This window comes from Mus pahari, chromosome 3, assembly GCF_900095145.1.
Source record: "Mus pahari chromosome 3, PAHARI_EIJ_v1.1, whole genome shotgun sequence".
NCBI classification, from domain to species: Eukaryota; Metazoa; Chordata; class Mammalia; order Rodentia; family Muridae; genus Mus; species Mus pahari.
Window position 1 is genome coordinate 76,026,282 of NC_034592.1, and position 16,070 is coordinate 76,042,351.

General features: G+C 51.8%; 3 protein-coding genes across 3 annotated transcripts in view; 1 reads left to right on the top strand and 2 right to left on the bottom strand.

Annotated features, from left to right (window-relative positions):
* Positions 1–3,560: 3,560 nt before the first annotated feature.
* On the top strand, positions 3,561–8,792 carry C1qtnf4 (C1q and TNF related 4). Its single transcript, XM_021193845.2, has 2 exons — positions 3,561–4,179; positions 7,646–8,792. Exon 2 carries the CDS (start codon positions 7,651–7,653, stop codon positions 8,629–8,631), a length of 981 nt encoding a protein of 326 aa, XP_021049504.1. The 5' UTR covers positions 3,561–4,179; positions 7,646–7,650; the 3' UTR covers positions 8,632–8,792.
* Positions 8,793–9,711: 919 nt separating this feature from the next.
* Fam180b (family with sequence similarity 180 member B) lies at positions 9,712–11,989 on the bottom strand. The gene is given in 6 exon segments (XM_021192752.1): positions 9,712–9,959; positions 9,962–10,036; positions 10,039–10,169; positions 10,394–10,445; positions 10,448–10,498; positions 11,875–11,989. Coding segments are annotated over 6 exon segments (672 nt in total).
* A 968-nt stretch (positions 11,990–12,957) lies between these two features.
* Ndufs3 (NADH:ubiquinone oxidoreductase core subunit S3) overlaps positions 12,958–16,070 on the bottom strand; it is an 8,657-nt gene continuing 5,544 nt past the window's right edge. Inside the window, exon 7 of the mRNA XM_021193730.2 lies at positions 12,958–13,202. Coding sequence (XP_021049389.1) covers positions 13,035–13,202 — 168 coding nt within the window. The 3' untranslated portion in view covers positions 12,958–13,034. The remainder of the gene's footprint in view (positions 13,203–16,070) is intronic.

Below are 16,070 nucleotides of genomic sequence, written 5' to 3' on the forward strand. Positions count from 1 at the left end.
GGGGGAGGGGAGGGGGAGGGGGAGGAGAGATGGGGATGGAGTGCAACAGGATACTGGAGTAGCAAGTAGTCCTCTTATCCTCTCATATGCTGTTAGGCTGTATCTTGTGGCAGTACTATTGCTAGGTCACTGTTGGGAGGAACCTAACAGAATTGTCTGTAAACTAACAGGGACCTTCCAAAGAAAGTCATTGGCTTTCTTAGGATGGGTGGTTGGGCTCCAAGTGGGGCAGTTTCAAAAGAGAAAGATTAGGCAGGTGCAGCCCTCCCTTTTCTTACTGACTTTAACCCCTTTTTATTGGGCATGGCAATGCCATAGGAGCAAGCAGGGAGGAGAACAGACTGAACAGTCTTTGGAAAATAAAGTTTGCCACATCCACTTAAAAGCAGGTCACCTTCCCGCTTACATGAAGATGAGGTCCAGGGCTTTAATTACACCATCTAGCTGGTGTTAGAGCCTTTGGGCCCTTCTAGGAAAAGGGTCAAGGTAAACTTGGGGACTTGAGCTTCGTAGCCACTCCCAGGTTTTCCTGCTTCAAGTAACTTACCAGGTACCCAAAAGGACAGGCACCTATGTGGGCTGCAGGACAGGAGCCTGACTCGGGAGCCCTACCTGTTTGCTCCCCTGGAGGTTTGCAGGCTAGGGAGAGATGGAGGCTCTGCATCCTGACATCTGTTTCTCCTGCTGGTGTCTCTGCTTGACTGACATCCCCTCCTCTTTCATTTCTCCCTGGGGCATGTTGTCTTCTTTCTCATTAACTTACCCCTCAACTCCCAGCAAGGTCCCCAGACTGTGAACTTCGCTAATTCTCCTGTAATCCTTTGGCAAGCCAAAGAGCTAATTAAATTGTGAGCTTGTATACTGTGTCCTCTGGCAACCATGGAGTCTCTCTCCTGATCTCCCCATTTCTTCCCCCTTTTCTTGCATAGTCCAATCTTATGTAGAGGCAGCCATTCTTTCCTTCCTTCTCTCTGTCCCTTCTCTCTCTCTCTCTCTTCTTTTGTCCCTTTGCATTTGGCATGTGCAGCTCCCTCCCCTAGCTGTCAGAGCCCTTGTTACCCTTATCATCATGTAGACATAGCATCCTGCATGACACCTCCAGTCCCCCACCTTAGCTGAAAATGTTTCCTCTTTGAGGTCCCACAGCACTTTGTGACTCTGTCCTGATTCTGCATTGAGCAATTCTTATCCACACCCTACTGTCCCTCTAAAGGGTTAAAGGGTCCTCTCTCTCTCTCTCTCTCTCTCTCTCTCTCTCTCTCTCTCTCTCTCTCTCTCTCAATGGGGTTTCTCTATAAAACAGTCATGGCTGTCCTGGAACTCCCTTTGTAGAAAAGGCTGGGTTCAAACTCTCAGAGATCCAACTGCCTCTGCCTCCCAAGTGCTGGGATTAAAGGCGTGCGCTACCGCGCCTGGCTGCATTAAATTCTTTATCCCTCATTTGTCCAATTAGTTTAGTGCTATCTACTTTTGAGGGTGATCAGAAAAGTAAATGAGGTAATAGCTCTGAAAAGCACCTAGCCCAGTCCCAGACAGAAGCCAAGGACCCAGTCTTGGCTCTCCTGCAGGCTGACCCGTGCCAAGAATGTGGGCTCTGAGGCTGGAGAGGTGATCCTGAGGTTAAAAACACATGCAGGGGCCGGCGAGATGGCTCAGCGGGTAAGAGCACCAACTGCTCTTCCAAAGGTCCTGAGTTCAAATCCCAGCAACCACATGGTGGCTCACAACCATCTGTAATGGGATCTGATGCCCTCTTCTGGTGTGTCTGAAGTCAGCCACAGTGTACTTAAGATAAAAAAAAAAAAAAAAGCAACACACATGCAGTGTTCAGTTCCCAGCACCCACTTGAGGCAGCTCCTGTGATTGTAATTTCAGCTCCAGAGAATCGGCTACCCTCTTCTGACCTCTGTGGGTACCCTCACACACACACACACACACACACACACACACACGGGGGGGGGGGGGGGAGGGAGGGAGGGAGGGAGAGAGAGAGAGAGAGAGAGAGAGAGAGAGAGAGAGAGAGAGAGAGAGAATTTGGGTTTGGATAGTTATTTGAAAGGTAATCCCAGGAAACAGGTGGGTCCTGAAAGGAAAGAAAGGAACCAAAGCATGCAGATGTTACTAAATTGTCACTAAAGGTGTTTCTTTCTTTTAATTGTTGTTTTATTTTATGTACATTGGTGTTCTACCTGCTTGTAGTATGTGTGAGGGTGTCAGTTCCATGTGACCTGCCATGTGGGTGCTGGGAATTGAACTCGGGTCCTTTGAAAGGGCAGCCAGTTCTCCTGATTGCTGAACTATCTCTCCAGCCCCTAAAAGGGTTTCTTAATTCTCCTAGAACACATCTTGGAACTGGGTATAGGAAGGTCCTCCAGAGGAACCAGGAAGCTGCAGTACTCATTCCCAGCCCCTACCCCTCATTAGTTGAGGGTTGCTGGAGGGTTCTAGCTCTCCATTACTCTGGCCTTACTTAACTGCACAGCCAAGAATGCTCCAGGAGACAGATGTAAACAGGAGTTAGGGTCAAAAGCTGTGTGAAGGTAACCTCCAGGCTCGGGAGGCTTCTGGGTGAGAGGGTACAGCACTGCCAGCCCTTGCAGTTTGAAACAGGTAGGAGCAAGCAAAGACTACAGCCTGGCCTGGGCCCTTTTCTCTGAGCCCTAACAATTCCTAACTTCCTATCTGGTATCTCTGTGGCTCTCCCACTCCTGACGGCCCCCACACCCACCAGCACCCCATCATGCCTTCCCTGGCCTCTCCCTTCCCAAGACCCTGCGGCCATGTTATCTACCTATCTCCAGCCCACCTGATTTCTTTGTTGAGAGTTCTTCCATATTAAGCATCAAATGTCTTCCAGCCTGAGTTGGGATTCAAATGTCCTGCCTCCCTCCCTCCCACACCCTCCTGCCCTAAGAAGTCCAGTGCCTAAGGAGGGCCACAGGTGTCACAGGATGGCTCCTGGCCTTTCCCCGTGGGACTCATCCTACCCTCAATGCCCTCCCCATTGGAATGCCCCCTCCCCAACTTTCAAGGAGAAGGAGACATTTGTGATCTGACAAGGGCTAGGCAGGCACTTTGCCCTGTGCCTCCTTGTACCCAATAGCCTGGAGGAACTTCCCAAGCTCATCACTTCTCCATGGGTAATGATTTATACTCCAGTAACTGGGGCCAGGTATGTGGAGAATTCCAGAAGGAAAGCTCCTGAGGGCCAGGGCTTCTGTGGGCCTGTGAGGTGGGTGGGGGTGGGGGTGGGGGAGATGCTGATCTCAGCCCCTGAGGTGTTGTTGGACTCCTGCAACTGTGGGCATAGCTCCCCAGAAAGTCCATGCCCCACACGGGGACCTTCCATCGCCCTTCTCAACCTTTTCCGGAAAAAAAAAAAAAAAAAATTCAGTATGTCCCAAGGACACTGCTCCTTCTTTGTTCTTCTCAGAGGGTCTCAAGCTGATGTGCTGATGTCTGCAGCTTTGTCCTCCCTCCAGCCGTGCTAGCGCACGCACGAGGTGCAGGGGGAGGGGCATTTGCAGAAGTGAGGAAGGAAAAGTGGGGCATTTTCACCTCTTACTTTACTAAGGACATTGACCCATTTATCCTTCTCTTCCCTCAGATCTTCCCCCAAGGCCACTCAGCCTGGACATCTGTCCCATACAAAACCTCACCTCCTGCTGTCCTTGCTTGCAGCCCAGTCCGTGCCTTGCCCGAGTTCTCTCTCCCTACACAAGCCAGAAAGCTGGTCTGTAGGATGCCTTGGGCCACCCTAGGGTGGCCTCTCTAGCAGCCTTGGTTTCCCCACCTGCTAACTTGGATCAATGACGCCTGCGCGCGACACCCGAAGGATAACTCTCAGGATCCAGGAATGAGGAAGGGTCCCATGCTCAGCGCAGGCTCGGTGCGGTGCCCCAGGCCCGGCTGCTCGGCGCCCCTCCCTCGTCCTCCGCTCTCCCCTCCGCCTCCCCTGCTCCCCGCCCTTGAGCTTCTCCGCGCTTCAGCTTCTGCTGTCCTTCCCACTCGCTCACGCCTCCCTTGCCGGGGTCCCCACTCGTCGCCGGCTAAGCCCCCCTCCCGTCACCCCTGGAGGCCCGGTCAAGCCGCAGCGCGGGCGACTAGTGTGCAGCCCGGCGTCCTCACCGAGCAGGATAGCCGGCTGGGACCGAAGCCGACCCGCCCGTCGCCAGCCAGGTGAGGGCAGCCCGGAGGAGGCGGGGGCGCAGGCTTCTCTTCTATGCGAGCGGGGGCGGCGGGAGGCACGAGGGACCCGGTCCCTTTTCCTGGAAAGGAGGACCTGGGCGCTTTTTCATGAAAGAGGCTCAGGGGCTTTTACTTCAAAAGGAGGGGTGGAGGGCAGGGCTCATGGAAAAGGGGCTTGCGGGGACCCCTTATCCCCTTATTGGGGCATTTTCCCCCACGAGAAGGGATTTATTGGCTGCTTCTGTAAAAGTGGGGCTCACATTCTTGGAAGGATGCGGACTTTCAAGGAAGATACAGGGAGGTTCTGGCACGGCTTGAAAGCAGTGTTAACTGGGGTATGAGAACAAGGCGCTAGGGGCTTGGAGATGCCCTTAGTCTGACATCGCTGCACCTTCTTCTCCATTGGTTCCATGGCTCTGGGTCTATCCAGCTCTGTCCCAGTTTTTCTCTTTGAAGAGGATTATTTTTGAGCTTCACCTGGACAGAGCTTTGTGCAGCCATTTCCTTTCCTGGAGCTCTGAGACCCACCTGGCGCCTTACCATCCTCCTCTGACCTGCTGGGGAAAGGGATTGTTAGAGGAAAGGATCCAGGGTTCAGGTACATGTGCAGTGGAGTATGGAAAGTAGGAAGGATATTGGACACACAAGAACCTTTGACACTGATGCGTGCATCTGACTTGGCGGGGAGGTGACAAAGGATAAGGTGGGCAGGAGCTTGGAGCACAGACCTGCCAGGAAAGCTGCCAGGCGGGCAGAGGGAGAGCTCCCACCTCTCAGGGGACAGATGACAGAGGCTCTGCTTGCCTTTGTTTGCTTCCTCCTTCGCTCCCTTGTCTCTTCTGGTTTTGCAAAAGGGGTCACTGAGGCGAGAAACACATTGACCTTTGTGTAAGAGGGAGAGCTGGTAGAGAAGCACACTGATTTGAAATGGAAAAAAAAAAAAGAACAAATCCTCTGTTTAAGGCTAAGAGTTCAGTGGATGACCTTGAGCCAAAACGTGTACCGTGTACCCCTCGTTTAGGCACCAGGTTTCTCATCCATAAAATGGGAGAGGCTTATCTCTATGTCCAAAAGAGCTTTGTATGAAGAAACAGAATGGACTGGCCACCTCTCAGGTGTAGTTCTCACCACTATGGATGAACCCTTTCTCTGCTGCCTACCCTCACCAAGTAACCCATAGGACAGCTCTGTGAGAGTCAGGAAGTATGGAAGGAGTCAGTGTTCAGCTGGACTTGAGGTCTTTCTTGTGAGAATTATAGGGCAGTGCAATTTACTCTAACAGCTGGGCAGTGGACTGCAGGTCAACATCCAGGAGTGCGCCACAGCTGCACAGCTGGACCTGGCCGCTCTCAGCAGCCCCTTCCCCTCCCCCGGACTCTGCAAGAGACACAAGGCTACACAACTTTCAGGGTACTTCCTAGAAAAGCTCTCGCCCCGAGTTGTCTGTCTCTAGCTTCCTTCCTGCCATCCTCCACCTTGAAGCCCACGTTAAAGCATGATAGAATCCCAGCATTAGTGATTCCAGGGACTGGATGCTTGCCCAAGCTCCCCATCTACTGAGGCTCTTACCTCTTCATGTCAAGAACCTGACCACATCACCTTTCCCAGGGATAAAGAACAGTAGCCTCTAGGTCTGTCCCAGTACAGACCATGTTCACAACTGCTATCTGGGTGGTGTATGCTTAGCATCAGTTTGTGTGGCCCTCCATCGTGCCATTTACATGGATGAAGCCTTACTCAAGAGTTTTTTTTAAAAAAAAAAATTGCCTAAGGTGACTGGGGCATGACTCAGTGTCAGAGTGCCTGCAGTTCATTCTGAGGACCCGTATCCAGGTCTAAGTGTCTGCCACTCCCAAATGAAGCTGATGACCTCACCATCCTGCCAAAGCAGTACCAGAGTTTTATTTTGTCCTCCCAAGCCTCAGCAGCCATGACTCTCTCCTTCCCACGGGAGCCAGCCAGCCTCCAAGCACAGAGACAAAGGGAATTATCCATATCTCCCTGAATAATTAAAATAAATTTATGTATATGGGTGTTCTGCTTGTATGTATATCTGTGTACCACGTGTGTGCCTGCTGCCATTGGAGGCCAGAAGAGGGCATCTGATCTAGAGTTATAGATGGCTGCTTACTTCCCTATGGTGCTGGGAAATCAAACTTGGGTCCTCTGGATAGCAGCTAAACTCTTAATTGCCGAGCCATCTCTCCAGCCCCTCCTTACCTCATTCTGTTTCATAGGGATGGCACTAACTTAAAGCTTGGCTGGACCTCTGTGGTTCAGGAAGGACCCCAGGGGAGTCCAGAGATCCCGTGGGACCCTTGAGTGGAGCAGAGGTCAGGAAATTGGTTAGAGAGCAGCTCTCTCCGTTCATCCCCAGATAAGACTTAAAACACTGACAAGGTGGAATCGGACACAAGAGCCAGTGTCTGTTGTGAAGGGCAGAGAAAAGCCCCAGGAAAGTGCAGAGGGAGTGCTGGCTATTAGATACTGAGACCTCCTCAACATCCAGAGAGGGAAGAGGGATGAAGGATGAGGAGAGAGGACAGGAGGACAGGGCTTCCTTCCTTCCTTCCTTCCTTCCTTCCTTCCTTCCTTCCTTCCTTCCTCTCTTTCTCTCTTTCTCTCTCTCTCTCTCTCTCTCTCTCTNTCTCTCTCTCTCTCTCTCTCTCTCTCTCTCTCTCTTTGGTTTTTCGAAACAGGGTTTCTCTGTATAGCCCTGGCTGTCCTGGAACCCACTCTGTAGACCAGGCTGGCCTCGAACTCATAAATCCGCCTGCCTCTGCCTCCCGAGTGCTGGGATTAAAGGCGTGCGCCACCACGCCCGGCCTCTCTCTTTCTTTTTTTAAAGATTTATTTATTATATGTAAGTACACTGTAGCTGTCTTCAAACAGCCCCAGAAGAGGGTATCAGATCTCATTATGGATGGTTGTGAGCCACCATGTGGTTGTTGGGATTTGAACTCAGAACCTTTGGAAGAGCAGTCAGTGCTCTTACCCACTGAGCCACCTCTCCAGCCCTAACCAAGACATTTCAATATGTCTGTGGCACATGCACCAGATCTTATTTGCAAAAAGATTCTCTCATACTTAAAGACACAAGTTTGGAGAATTACTGGTCTAATCCAGTGGTTCTTAAAACACACACACACACACACACACACACACACACACACACACACCTCTGAACCAGTTAATCAGACCACTAAGAATCCAAATTCTCCAGTCCATCCCAGACTCAGAACAATTTTGAGGGTGGAGGGCGAATCTGGGTGCTGTGATAAGCCCTCCTGGTGACAATGAGGCACTTGAAATGAGCCAGTCTAAGCGGGAAGGAAAGCAGAGAGTCAAGGCTCAAGCAGAAAGTCATGGGTCCAGAGCAAGGCTAGGAAGAGAAATTACAGGTAAGGCAGCCACTGTCCAACCCTCTCCCCTGCCCGGCTCTTCTCTCCCCTCCTAGGTGCCATGCTGCTGCTCCTGCTGGGCTGTCTAGGCCCGGCGGCCTGCTGGGCACTGGGCCCCGCTGGCCCTGGCTCCTCCGAGCTGCGGTCAGCCTTCTCGGCGGCTCGCACCACCCCGCTGGAGGGCACGTCGGAGATGGCGGTGACCTTCGACAAGGTGTACGTGAACATCGGGGGTGACTTCGACGCAGCCACCGGGCGGTTCCGCTGTCGCGTGCCCGGCGCCTACTTCTTCTCCTTCACGGCCGGCAAGGCCCCGCACAAGAGCCTGTCGGTGATGCTGGTGCGCAACCGCGACGAGGTGCAGGCGCTGGCTTTCGACGAGCAGCGGCGGCCAGGCGCGCGGCGCGCGGCCAGCCAAAGCGCCATGCTGCAGCTCGACTACGGCGACACAGTGTGGCTGCGGCTGCACGGCGCCCCGCAGTACGCGCTCGGCGCGCCGGGCGCCACCTTCAGTGGCTACCTGGTGTACGCGGACGCCGACGCCGACGCGCCTGCGCGCGGCCCCGCGCCCCCGGAGCCGCGCTCGGCCTTCTCCGCGGCGCGCACGCGCAGCCTGGTGGGCTCGGACGCGGGCCCCGGCCCCCGCCACCGGCCGCTGGCCTTCGACACCGAGCTGGTAAACATAGGTGGCGACTTCGACGCGGCGGCCGGCGTGTTCCGCTGCCGCCTGCCGGGAGCCTATTTCTTCTCCTTCACGCTGGGCAAGCTGCCGCGCAAGACGCTGTCGGTGAAGCTGATGAAGAACCGCGACGAGGTGCAGGCCATGATTTACGACGACGGCGCTTCGAGGCGCCGTGAGATGCAGAGTCAGAGCGTGATGCTGCCGCTGCGGCGCGGCGACGCCGTCTGGCTGCTTAGCCACGATCACGATGGCTACGGCGCCTACAGCAACCACGGCAAGTACATCACTTTCTCCGGCTTCCTGGTCTACCCCGAGCTCGCCGCCGCCGGCCCGCCGGCCCTCAAGCCCCCAGAGCTCTGAGCCTCTGCTTGGAGGAGCCCGGGAGAGCCGTGGGGCATGCATGCCGAGCCGGGACCGCGGCCCGAACGCCCCACCGGTCCGAGCATGACTGCCTGCCCAGCACGCCTGGACTCTGCCAATAAAGTGGGGCTGCCTGTCAGTCTTATGGTCCTGCCCTGTGTCATGACTGTGATGCCTTTAACTCCTCCCCTCCCCGGGACTGGACAGGACCGCCCTGCACTGACTAGGACAACCTGTAGGACCTAGATGAGGGTCAGGCCTTGCGAGAGTGAGAAGGTAGGAATTTGAAACATAGTCTTCTAAATTCAAGTAGGGTTCTTCTTCATGTCTGTCCACTGCATCCCTGACTTTTCTTCAGTGACCAGTGACATTCTTCTTTGGGTCCAGATTGTGCCTCTCTGTGAGAGGGAACATCATCTTACTACTACTGTAACCCACTAGGAACACAACAGCATGTTCCTTCTTTCAGTAGGGCATAGGACTGAGATGAAGGGCTGATACCTGGTTATCCTGCCTCCTGCCCGCCCAGAATGAGGAGATCTGCTCACAACAGGAGTTAGAGTAAGTAGGTCCTAGACACAAAAACGAGATGGACTGTGGGAGGCCAAAACAGAGCGACACAGGGTCAGGGCAACGCATACCCTATACTGTCTGAGCCAGGCTCTCTGGGAGGGTCTTCTCCCAACTTTATTCTTAACTCTGAGATGTATGTGTGAGGCTTGTTTTTTCTCTCCTCTCCACAAACAGGTAATGTTTCTCCACCTTTTCCCTTTACTCCTCTTGTAAATAGAGCCCATTGAAATCCAATCTATATCCCCAGTCTACAAGGGGACTTAGCAGTCTTATGAGAATATTAAGACTGAGTGGCAAGCATACAGGGTTCCTGTATTTTATAGTACTGCCAAGACAGGAGTTAGAGGACCTGACACAAATTTACTCTGGGGCAGCTTTTCTTTCAGCATGTATTAAACAGACTCCATGCCTGATCTCTGGACATACATGCATGTAACCACCGCACTGATCAGGACATACATGCATGTAACCACTGCACTGTGCTTACTGCCTAGCCCCAGGCCTTAGCTAGGCATAGGAAACAAGATCAGATAGGAATAAACATGGGGGGTCAGGAGTCAGGGTTGGCCAGCGATCTGAAGAAGGACCAGGGGCTAGAAAGAGCACTTGCCCAGGATGGGGCAAGGGAGAAGAGAAAAAAAAACCATCAAGTGAAAGGGAAGGGTCAGGGGTTAGGTCAAGGATGGAGGCCCAGGATCCCAGAGAAGGGTGCTGGCCCTGGGGTCAGAGATCCTTGCACAGGCCTCAGAGTGTTCCTGTGCCAGGAGGGCAAAGACCTGGGCCCAAAGACCCCTTTCCTCAGCCTCACTAGCCTTGTGGTCAGTAGACACAGGGCAAGGCCTGTAAGGAACAGATGCTTAAAAGCCGTAGGACTAAGGGGAGGCCCTTTCTGAAGATCGTGGAGTTGCCATAGCCATTGCTGAGCACACTACAAATCCCTGGGCATGTGGTACTGCAGGAGGAGCCTGAGCCAACAGCCTACACGTGTGGTCCAGTTCCAGCCCAGCCTAGAGCAGCTGCAAGGGGAGCTATTCTAGGGGTGGGTTGTCCTTAGGGACCAGGTATGGGAGGAGAGTGGGCATGGAGTTGGGAAGGCTATAAGCTGGTAGTGGGACACAGGTTGTCTATTCCCCACCCAGGTCCACCCTTCTTAGCCCCCTTCCAAACCCTAAACTTGGGATGCCTGAACCCTCCAATCCCATGGTTCATGCTAGGAAAAATGACCTGCAGCATCATTTCCAGGTCCTTGGCGTCTGCAGGCCACCTCCTTCAATGGTGCTGTCGATGGACTGCCCTGGGGCAGCAAGAGGAACCAGATCCCTGCTGTCCTCCACACCAAGCACCTAGCCTCCCAGAAATGCCCTTCTGCTGTCCAGCAGACACCGTTAGCAGAAAAGTGCATGGATACCACCTCCCCTGTTCCAAATGCACATATATGCATGTTGATAGTCACCCTTCAGGCATGGCCCTTAGCCCACTGCGTACCAAGTCCCCTCTTGGCAAATACCTAATGTGACTCCTATAACTTGCACACTGCCCTGGTAGAGTTCCAGGGCAACAGCAAGCACCGGCACTAATCTCCACAGGCTTCCCACACCATCACATTGCAGTTTGGCACCCACCAGACCCACACAGGTCCTCCTCTGCCACGTGAGGCTCAAAGAGCCATCTGTACCTGCCTTCAGTCACCAGTCAGCCTTTTCTTGGCTTCTAGCCACCCACCATGAAGTCACTGGACCTTCATCATCCTGGCCAGAAGTCACCCAAGGAAGGAGACCAATGGCTACCACAGACCAAGCAGAAACTACAGTGTCCCAGCCATGTTCTCTGACTAGCTCTCCCCACCCACCCACCCCCATCCCACCTTCCAGCTCTCTGAGCCTTCATTTGCCTGCCATAGCTCCAACTTTCTGCAGGCTACTCTGCATTACTTTTGTGTCAGTCTTCAGTGCTGAGGAGAGAGTAGCTGGCTATAGCCTCATTCACCTCTTAGGGGCTATTTTCACCCCCAAGAGTTGGGGACTCTTCAGTTTTGGCAGTGACAGCATGTCTGCTCTTGCTCAATGTTTAATAAGAAAACAGCTCCAGCTTGACCCTCCCAAGGGATATACATCTCAGGCAGCAATGCTATCTTAACTGTTCTCACACTGAAAACATCTCACTACAGAGGCCAGTCAGCCACTTAGTCTAACCTGACACCCAGCCCAGCCTTCAAGGCTCCTCTGCTGCCAAAAGCATCAGCTGCACGTCCAGTTCTCCCGCTGCATAGTGGTAGACCAGGAGCGCCCGTGGGACGCACGCCTCAGAGTAAAGAGATGGAGCCACTGGGGAAGGGAGCACTGTCTAGAAGGCAGACATGGACCTGTAGCTCGAGTGGTTTTTTTCTTTCCACAGCTCTGATAAATGTTAGCTTGCTAACAACATCTTAGATTTAGACCAGAAACAGGGAAGATCCCTTTAAGTGGCTCTTACACTTGGCTTATAGAACCCTATGGATGTTTAGGTGGGAGGACAATAAACTGGGTTTCCCTGGCTCCACTCAGGCCCCTGGATCTATCAGCTGCCTCCAGTCAGTCTGCTGAAGTAAGGGCTTTCCTCAGTTTCAAGCCCTCCAGTTGTCACTAGAGACCATGCCATAGCTATTCTCAAGGACTATGAAAACTAAATTACAGATCCAGAGCCTTCTAGAAACATATTCAGGCCCATAGATCACAATGTCTCTAACTGCAGCATACAGTCCCATTAAAAAGACTGCTTTGGCAGGGACCACCACGGCCACCACCATCCTGCACCTGCCCTCTCCTAAGTCAGTACCATTATCAGCACATGAGTGACGGGACAGGAGTGGCCCAGTAGATACGAGCACCAGCTGCCAAGCCCGATGACCTGAATTGGATTCCTAGAACTCATATGGTAGGAAAGAAGCACTCCTGAATATCATCCTCCAACCTCCACATATGCTGCCACCCCCACTAAATAAATGTTTTTCTTTTTTTCTTATTATTTTCTTTTACATTTCAAATGCTATCCCGAAAGTTCCCTATAGCATCCCCCCGTCCCTGCTCCCCTACCCCCCCCACTCCCACTTCTTGGCCCTGGCATTCCCCTGTGCTGGGTCATATAAAGTTTACAAGACCAAGGGGCCTCTCTTCCCAATGATGGCCGACATTAAGACTTTTTAATTGACATAACTGTACATGTTTACAAGGTACAGTATATTTTAATATATGTAAACAACATATTAATCAGATCGTGGCAAATGGTGTTTCTTCGTGTTGAAAACATTCACATTCCTCTCTGGATAGGCTGGGGCTTAGCTCAGTAGTCAGTGCTTTGCATATACAAGGCCCTGGGTTCAATTTCCAGCACTGAGAAAGGAAAGAATGGTGACGATGGCTAGTTAATGTCACTGGTCAACTTCACTTCCTAAAGCCCCCTGCAGACCGAGACAAACATCCCTGTGACTCTAATCTGGAGGCTGTGAGATAGAATTTTCTGACCTGGATCTTGGTATGGAGATCTTGAGGCATAGTGGCTATGGATTCCAGAAGATATAAGTAAATGTTTTAAAAATACACAAAAGCAGCCCAGCAGTGGTGACCCATGACTAATCCAGCACTCGGGAGGCAGAGAGAGGCGGATCTCTGAGTCTGAGGCCAGCCTGGTCTACAGATGGAGTTTCAGGACAGCCAGGGCTACAGAGAAGACCTGTCTTGAAAAAAACCTTAAAAAGACAAAGGAACCACCACAGAGGAAGGCGAGAGTGTCCAGTGGAGTTTATTTACAACCTTAGGTGAGGCCTTTCCTCTAGAAGCTACATGCCTTTGCAGTTACTTGGCTTCAGGCTTCTTGTCTCCAGCTTCCAGCTTGAGACTCTCAGGAGGCTGACGATAGGCAGGGAAAGCCTCCCAGGGGCTGTTCAGATCAAACTTGCGGAATTCTTGTGCCAGCTCCACTGGTTCAGCCACTACCCGCTTCACCTCATCATCGTAGCGTAGCTGCAGAAGCAAAAGTTAAGGCTGATGGCCGAGGAGCCCACTTCACATTAGCCTAGGTGATCCCTCTAGCCCCATCCCTTTCCCTTGGCTTCTGTTTAGTACTCGTCCCAGGCTCTGTCACTCTACATCCAGACATACTATCCATTTGATCACACAATAAACTGGTGTATAGGATTCCACAGTGGCCTTTACTTTTCACATGCTGCCAACCTTGTTGACTCCCCTGCCACACCACACCTTGAGCTCTTAACTTTTTGTTAGCAGACTTACTCCTCACCCAGTCACACACCTTAAAAGGTAACTGATATTGGATTACAGTCAGTGGCTGTAGAGAGTAAATTTAGGCCAAGTATGTGAGTGCAATCAGGAGGTGATCAAGGCCAGACTGGTCCACACAGTCCCAGTGCAGCCATGGCTACACAGAGGCCCATCTCAAAGAAAGACTAAACCGGCCAGATGGTGGTGGTGCACCTTTAATCCCAGCACTCTTGAGGCAGAGGCAGGCAGATCTCTCGAGTTCCAGGACAGCCTGGTCTACAGAGCAAGTTCTAGAACAGCCAGAACCACACAGAGAAACCCTGTCTGGAAAACCAACCAAACCACCAACCAAACCAACCTGCCTAAGCTGACAGTCACACAGTTCAGACCTGTGGCCTTAGCATTATCGCTGTAAAGGCCCAAGACTGGAGGAGCTGGAGGCTCAGCAGTTAAGAGTACTTGTTACTCTTGAGTTCCCAGTCCACATGCAGCTAACAACTGCCTGTAACTCCAGCTCCAAGGGTATGAAACTTTTTCTGCCTCAGAGTCCCTGTGGGTTTGTGGGGTCTCCTCATGCACCATTATTACTATAATGGAAGAACTTGAAAGTCTGAGGCAGAAGAATCTCTGTGACTGAGGCTGGGCTATGTAGACCCTGAGTCACAGATCCCTACCCCCCCCAAAAGATCTAAAGCTAGAGGGCTGTTGCAGATGTAGCTTAGTTATAGAACAAGTGCAGCATTTGCCTTATTAGTATGCCCAAGACCCTGGGTTCAATGTTCAGCTATGCAAAAGGAAAAAAGCCTAGAACTAGACACAGCCCGGCTTTTCCTGTTACTGCACAATTAGCTGAATAAGGTAAGAAAATGAGGTAAGGGGATGAAGAGGCACCAGGTATGGAAGGCAGTGGGGAAGCATGACATGGAGGAAGGGAGGAGCCCTAATCAGATGTAGCTCAGAGGGACAGGATCCGCACAGCACTGAGAAAATGTGTGAGCACTGTAAAGAATCAGGGCATCCTGTGACCCGCACATGTGCTGCCACCCCCACTAAATAAGTAAATGTTTTAAAAATACACAAAAGCAGCCCAGCAGTGGTGACCCATGACTAATCCCGGCACTGGAGGCTGGGCTCTGAATGTGCGAATAACGTGCCAGGCCACTGAAATTATCCCTCCTCAGTGTGCGCACAATGTATATTCATGTAACTGTGTGACCCAGGGAGATCAGAGGTCTTCTTGGTCATTTCTACATTATTCAATGTGTATGATCCATGTGTATACAGTGTGTGTACATATGTGCTGTTGTTTGTTGCTATGTACAGGCTGGACAGCCCATGAACTTCCTGGGATTCTCCTGCCCCCACTGCCCATCTTGCTGCAGAAGCACTGGGGTTACAGACAGTTATTGTGCATCACTTTACATGGGTTCTGGGGACTCAAACTCAAGTCTTTTAGGTGTGTGATCCTCTGAGCCATTTCTTTGGCCCTCATCTTATTTTTTAAGAAAGGGCCTCCCACTAAGCTTAGAGCTCACCGACTAGACTAGGCTGGCTGACCAATGAGCTCCAGGGACCTACTTGATTATAAATACACCCAGCTTCTTGTTTTAAGTCAGGGTTTCTCTGTGTAGTCTTTGTTGTCCTGGAACTCACTCTGTAGACCAGGGTGGTCTCAAACTCACATCAATCTCTCTGCCTCTGAATGCTAGCATTAAAGGTGTGAACCACAGCATAGCTTTTTTTCTTTCTTTCTTCCTCTTTTTTTTGAGACAAAGACTCATTCTATAGCCTCTGGAACTCACTATGTACACGAGGGTGGTCTGGAACTCAAGAGATAGCTGTCTATCTTTGCCTCCTAAGTCCCGGGATTCTGGGGTTACAGGCATTCACTACTACGCTTGGTTTACATCCACTTTTTTACGTGACTGTTCAGGATCCAAGCTCAACTCCTCATGCTTATGCAGCAGGGAGCTCTCCACTCTCTAATAGGCTCTTGCTATGCCCAGGCTGGCCTTCAATAAAGTCCTCCTGCCTCAGCTTCCCTAGTGTTGAGTACCACAGGATGGAGAGATGGCTTAGCTGGTTCAGAGGCTGCTCTTCCAGAGGACCCAGCACCACATGGCAGCTCGTAACTGTCTGTAACTCCAGTTGCAGAGGATATGACACCCTCACACTGATATGCATACAGGCAAAACACCAATGTACACAAACCAATAAAACCCTTGCCTCCTAAGTCTTGGGTCACAGACATTCTTTATGCTATTGTTGTTTTGTTTAGTTTTTCAAGGCAGGGTTTCTCTGTGTAGCCTTCACTGTCCTAGAACTTGCTCTGCACACCAGGTAGCCTGAACTCACAGAGATCCTCCTGCCTCTGACTCTTGACTGCTGGAATTAAAGCCTTTTCAATAGCCATTCTTGAGGGAATTCTTCTCTGCCAAATCCCTTCAGTGATAATTCTTTACTTTTAGAGACTAGGGCAGACTGTATCTTTAAGATTGCCTTGATCAGCCGTCCGTGGTGGCGCACGCCTTTAATCCCAGCACTTGGGAGGCAGAGGCAGGCGGATTTCTGAGTTCGAGGCCAGCCTAGTCTACAGAGTGAGTTCCAGGA

Bases quoted from the DNA above. Each gene is read 5' to 3' on its own strand.
- C1qtnf4 (XM_021193845.2), top strand. From the start codon at position 7,651: ATGCTGCTGCTCCTGCTGGGCTGTCTAGGCCCGGCGGCCTGCTGGGCA.